The 6,596-nt window shown below is 39.8% G+C and overlaps 1 protein-coding gene across 1 annotated transcript in view; it reads right to left on the reverse strand.

Annotated features, from left to right (window-relative positions):
- Positions 1-6,021, reverse strand: part of LOC135193138 (atrial natriuretic peptide receptor 2-like) — a 52,149-nt gene extending 46,128 nt beyond the window's left edge. Inside the window, exons 1-2 of the mRNA XM_064176651.1 lie at positions 5,933-6,021; positions 4,806-4,902 (exon numbers count right to left, since the gene is read on the reverse strand). Of these exons, the coding sequence (XP_064032721.1) occupies positions 4,806-4,902; positions 5,933-5,998 (163 nt within the window). The 5' untranslated portion in view covers positions 5,999-6,021. The remainder of the gene's footprint in view (positions 1-4,805; positions 4,903-5,932) is intronic.
- Positions 6,022-6,596: the final 575 nt, after the last annotated feature.

Consider the following 6,596-nt stretch of genomic DNA (forward strand, 5'->3'; position numbering starts at 1 on the left):
GCAAGAAGGAGAAATGTAAGAAAGAAAAATAATGAGCTGGGTAGAGAGTGAGCAGCCTTGGTTCCTAGAGGCTGCAGGATGTCTGCCACATGGGAGAGAAGAACCAGCTGAGATAACAGGGCCAGGCGGCACATTAAAATGAGGCATGGAGGGAAGAGTCTGTTAAAAACAGGGCTGTACATCATTTGTGTTGTGTTAATGATGTCTTTGTATGATGGTATAAAAATTAGCTCTGGCCACAATAAAGAGGCACCTGCATGAACCCAAATGTGGTCACTGCCTTTGTCCAGTGCTACTGGCAATGACAGAGAAATGTAACAAAAAAATCTGGCCACGTGTCTAAAGTAACTTTGCTCCCAATAAAATGAAGGTTGGACTGGATGATTTCCAGAGGTCTTTTCCAATGCCTAACACTCTGCAATGCTGTGATCTTGGAGCTTTTAGTTCAGATTGTAACATGAGCAGCTTCCTGCTCCAGTTGCTGCTTCTGGTTTCCAGTTTTTGGGTGTTGGTCTCTTCTGCTGGGTGGGCTGTGGCCTTGGGGGGTGGGTGGGGTTGTTTTGTGGTTTCTCCTGCTGTTTCTGCTTTTGCTGTGCATTTCTATGAAATAGACTAAGGTAAATGTACATTGTGTTATTTCTATTAAACTCCTTATCTTAACCCAGAGATACTTGTGTTACATTCCCTCCTGCTCTTTGTGTGAGGGACTTGCTTGTGAAAGTAGACTGTGCTAAACCAGGCCAGTCTATTTTGGTACCTGAACATGTGGCTTCGAAGGGTTGAGATAATGAGGAGTGAGATAACTTAAAGGTTCAGTTAGGGCTTGTTAAAAGAGTTTTGTATACTGTTTTTTTAAATAGTATGTTCACCATGTTGATGCATTTGCTTTCTGAAGCTGGCTGAGGGCCAGCTCTGGTTATGGTACCTAAAGCCTCGCATACTTGTACAGTATATGTGCTCTATGGTGGTGCTTGTTGCCTCTGGGAAATGGATTAGAGTTATCATGTATCTGTACTGGCTGCTCCACTGGCCACACATTTTAAATGTAATTTCACCCAAATGATAGGCCAAGTCTTGTCCAGAGTGATGCAGGTCTTCCCAGGAATACCATCTGGGGATCTGCCTTGAGGCTCGATAATTATGAGTGGCAGAGTGTGTGGGAAAATATAGGCATGTGCCTAGGACAGTGGTCACCTACAATCTCTTGGAATTTCATCCCTCAAAAAGCTCAAAATCCTGAAAAGCTGGTAAAATAGTTGGAAAAAGTCTGTTGGCAGCCTGGAATTTCCCAAGAGACAGAAATCACTGCAATGTATTAACGTGTGGGTCCTGGCCTGTGCCTATTGTGCCCTATTCAGAACATTCAGGAGCAACAGAAGGTCTCTGGACCTACAGGCAGATCAACAGACACCATGGCTGCTCAGACTCCGACAGCAGACACAGCAGCTGCATCAAAGAAGCAGCCTGTGCCCGTATCAGATGTCCCTGTACAGAGAAAGAAATATACAAGGGAAGTGGCAGCTCTGGCAAAGGATAAGGATGAATCAGGGTCATCTCAAGGACAAGAGGCAGAGCTGGTCTCTCCATCTTTATCCCTGGCCTTGAAAGATGCTCAGCGACAAATGGTGGATGAAATGAGTATTAGGCCCCTGGCAAAGGGAAGTCTGTCTTCCTCTGTCCAGGCCTGTGTATCAGCTGTGAAAGAACTGTCCTGAGAGGTCCATAAACTCAAAAAAGAACCAGTCCTATTCCCTACCTGTATGTTTCTGTCTCTGTGTTTCAGCTGTGAGGAGCAGGTGCTTCCCTGTTCAAACAAGACCATCTGTGAGGTACATACCATGACATACTCAGTTGTTTTACTTGGGTGACCATCGGGAGCACATGAAGGAGTGGGAGGAAGAACCTTCTTCAGTCCTGGCTGTATGAGTCTGTGAATTACAAGGAAATCCTCCCTGGAAGAATGCTGCTCAAATTTCCAGTGGAATATCACCCCAAAAGAGCAGGACTCTTCTGATCCTCCTGAAGTGAGTATCAAAGCATCTTCACAAGGTGCAAGTGATTCCAGTCAGAATTAGAGGAGGGCCTGCCTCCAACCACATGGAGGAGAGACTGTATGGATTTGATGGCTTTGGAAGTTAAATACACAAACATATAAAGCCTGAGTAGATGCAGGCTCACAGTGCATCTCCAATGCCATCAAATTATGAGGGGTGGCGTGACAGTGGAATCCCAGCAACATCTGGATATTTTGGAAGCAGAGTACCAGAAAGCAAGCTGCAGTTTTCTTTCACTTGAAGGGGTGGAAAGAGTCACTGGAATCAATTGCCCCAAAGGTGGAAACACAGCCTTACCTACTGGACTGGTCATGGGCTGATTCAGACTGTAGTGGAACAGAGTGGAGCTCCAGAGCATCTGCAGTAAGTCTGTTTTGTACCTCAAGGTAATCTCATTTGAGTGAGGACAGACAGTGAATGATGTGTGATGTATGTTTGCATGATGTTACTTGTTGCTAGGCGTGATGTAGGTGGTATAGAATAAGGGATGGAGAATGTCATGGGTTTAGCCATTTGAATCTGCTGATATTCAATACCATGATGATGTCACACCCGCTTTAAAATGAAAGTGCAGGCTGGAGCAAAGTATTATGTAGCTTGTAGTTTGAATTGTAATATGAGAAACTTCCTGTTTCAAATTTCTGGTTCTGGTTTCTGGTTTTGGGCTCTGATGCTGGGCTGGCTGTGAGCAAGAAGGGTTGTGGAGATCATTTTATTGCCGGCTTCTACTGCTTCTGTTTTTGCTGTGCTTTTCTGTGAAATAGTCTAATACATTGTATTATTTCCATTGAACTCCTTACCTCAACCTAGACCTTTTTGTGTTACTTTCCCTCCCGCTCTTTGTGTGGAGTACCTGGCTTGTGAGAGAATGCTGTGTCAAACCAGAATCTCTGGAAAATTTAAATCCCATCTGCAGGGAATGTGGTAAACTTTTCTTTAAAGAGGTCTTCATTTTTGTTGCTGTAATTGTCCAATTATAAAGGCTTTTTATTATCCTGGAGTTGTTTATACAAGTGCACTCTTCATTTGCATGGTTAGTGGAGCTGCTAATTTTTGCTCTAAATATAATTTCCTTTCATATATATATAAGCAAATTGTAAAGCAATCTACTGATTTCCCAGTTACCTTGAAAAGTAAACACTCCATATAAATGCTAACACTATGAGAGAAACTACAACACAAAGGTTTAAAAAAAAAACAAATGCTAGTGTGATTTGTGCTAAAAGGTAAGAGAGAGCTGTGTTTCATAGAATGTGTAAGAATGAAGGCAAAAGGTCAGCATAAATTTCAGTTAAATTGCTTTCTACTTTCTTTTAAAGGTCTCACAAAATAAACAACTCCTCTTTCAATGATAGATACTCCTACATCTAAATGCTTTGAAGATCTTTTGTTAAATCCACAGCAATGAGACTAAAATATATGCCTCTTGCTTGGCTTTTAGCAAGGTCCAGAGGATGAAAAGGAATAAAAAGTACAGAGAAAGGTAGAATAGAAGTTGGAGTTAACTCTAAAATTGATTGTAAAGGGTGTAACATAAAGCAATGTTTCCCTTGTACTCAGTTCACACTTTGATTATTAGTAAGAATAGCTTTAAACGAGTCATCTCTTTTGATGAGCAGTTGTTCAACATTAAACCAATAGTGAATTCATACAGTTTTGGTTGACAGTTGTCTACAGGCTTTGAATTTCACTGTTCCAGTGGAACTTTGGAGAACATTTAACAGCAATACTGAGCTCAGAGCATGACGCAGCAGTATATTTCTTGGAGTGTTTTCTCAGTTTCTCAAGTGTTCTTGTTTTGTTTCTGAAAAAAACTATTGAAACACATTGTGTCTGGTCTAGTCTTTTAAAACATAAACAAAAGTGTACTTTTATGTTAGTTATTTATCAGTTACAAAGCCACAAAACTACAGAATAGTTGAAATTAAAGGCACCTCTGGAAATAATTTGATCCAAACCTGTGTTACTCAAGGCAGGGTCATCTAAAGCAGGTTGCTCAAAATTTTATTAAGCTGAGTATTGAAAATCTCCAAGGATGGAGAAACCACAGCCTTTCTGGGAACCTGTTCTATTGTTCAACCAGTCTTTCAGTTTAAAAGATTTTTCTTATATTTAAATATAATTTCCTGTATTTTGATTGCTTTTCAATTATTTTGCAATCTCAAACAATCAATAGTCAACAAAAAAGCCCTCATTTTAAAATTCCTTTATCATGTAAATTAATTTTTGAGACTGACAGGAACAAATGGTTAAAGGTCTCAGTTTTTCTTAAGTGCTCACAGAACAGAGTTCTGAGCAAAGTGGAAAGGCGTAATATGAAGAACTAGTGATTTTGCTCACTGGCTGGAGGGTTTAAACACAGCCCTTTTCTGAACTGACACTACAAAATTTCAGCAATGAGTCAACGCAGAGCTGCCTACCTGCTTTGTTTGGAATAAGCTGTATTTGGTTTTCTAGTGAGAAAAAAATGGGTTTAAAATGGGTTTAGATTCTTTATGGGGGAAGCATTTAGCTGTTATTTTTTCTTTTTGACATAATGACTACTGGACAAATAATTGCTTTGAAGTACCTTTTGGACATTTTCTCTTACTTATTCTCTATTAAGAGATGTCAGTGATTCAGAGGCTTTCCACCTTGCATAACTTTTGTCATGAGCTAGACACTATTCTGAGCACTTTAGTTTTGGGTTTTCAACCATTCCCCAAGCAAGAGATGATCTTTCTTGAGCAGCTTTACGTATCACTCACTCACCTCCACAGTCCAGCATGTTATACTCATCTGGTTTTTCCAAGGGCCAACAGTCATAGTCTTTGTTATCCAAATCATGCCACCCCTCCACTAATATGACCTGCCATAAAGAAAAATAAATAAGAGGGGGTAGGGGGGGCAGGGAAGAATGCATATTAATACCCTCAAAAAAAGACAGTATAAGAACAAGGGAATGATGAGTTCCATTTGCAAAGTATATATTTCTTCTAAAGAAAACAACTTAAATGGAGAAATATAGCCTGGCATATTTTTCTCTCTTCAAATTCTGGAGCAAAAAAATGACAGCTTCTTAGGGGTATGCAAACTTGATCAGTATATTATTTTGATCTATCTAGAAATTATGCATGAAATAAGAGTACTTAAGTAATTCTTGGAGGATGTTATGTCTACAAAGAGCAGGTGGTTCTAGGATCACACGCACAAGGATATTTAATTTAAGTTCTTTTTGTTTGCTTTTGAAATGGCTTTCCCCCTGCTCTAGACTGTTTATTTTTTCTTCATCTTTTACACTGGAATTGAGTGAGTCATTTTGGTTATACCTTTACTAACACAGCTGTCACTTATACAATGTTAAATTATATACTTGTAGATAATATTAAGATTACATAAGCCTATTACAGCTAGAATATACAGCATCATAATAGCATACAGGTTGAATTGCAGCAATGGCAGAATATACATTATATCAGTATATACTTTATACATTGTAAGAGCTATACTATGTATTAAAATACATGCTGTAGATTATATATCAATGGAACAGAGTATGTTATAATAATGCACCCTGATCTTACTCCACTTCTGGTAAAAAGATAATAGTTTCTATTCATGTAATTGGCTATCACTTTTTCTATATATTATTCGAGGACAGTTGTCTACTGAGTTATACAATTACTTATCACACTATTAATGAAATCAAATAGAATTATTCTGCTGTTTTTTTTAATAACATATTCTTCTATTACTCTTGCTTTCTTCATTGCTAAATAACATCCAACAATTCCCTGGTATAAATCATGTTCTTACTGCAATAAACCACACACCATTCTTCCCATATGCCCAGACTGCAAGAATACACTCTGGAAAGCAGATCTTTGTAGTTTACCTACCAATAAACTCAGGAGGCTTCGGAGCCCTAAGGCTGGTATTTTGACAGCTCTCATGCTCCCTAACATGCACCCAGTTCACCAAGTCCCGGGGCTGCTTCTGATGTTGCTACTGAATTAGATGTTCCTGACTAAGAAAGGGGGTTGCTAGGCAAGCTGATCCTGGCAACTCCAGCTGCTGCAGCTGTTCTGCCTTCTCCTTCCCTCTTCTTCCCTACCCCACTTCTCAGTGCAAGGTGAAAACACCCCTCTGCAGCTGTGTTGAGCCTCTCTGAAAAAACATGACTTGTCTTAGGGTCAGCCTGACTTCCTGACCATTGATGTCTCTACCCCTGTCAGCTTAAAGCTGGAAAACTGACAGGAGACATTTATTTCACTGCCTGGTTGAACTTGAGCAGCATCTGACCCTTACGCAGATGAATCTACAATGTGGAAATAAACAGAGAGATACAGCTGGACCTGTGGAGGAAAGGTGTATAAACTCTGTGGCATGAAAAGGTCTCCTAAGATAAACTGGAAACTAGAGGTTGGACTAGGTGTTCTCCTGAGGTTCCTTCCAACCTGTATTTTATTAGACCCTATGACTTAAATTTTTTAGTCCCTGGAGATGTAGAATAGCTTCTGTATGAGAAGAGTCCTGCTACACACATGAGTAAAACAGATGTCT

This window comes from Pogoniulus pusillus, chromosome Z, assembly GCF_015220805.1.
Source record: "Pogoniulus pusillus isolate bPogPus1 chromosome Z, bPogPus1.pri, whole genome shotgun sequence".
Classification (NCBI taxonomy): Eukaryota; Metazoa; Chordata; class Aves; order Piciformes; family Lybiidae; genus Pogoniulus; species Pogoniulus pusillus.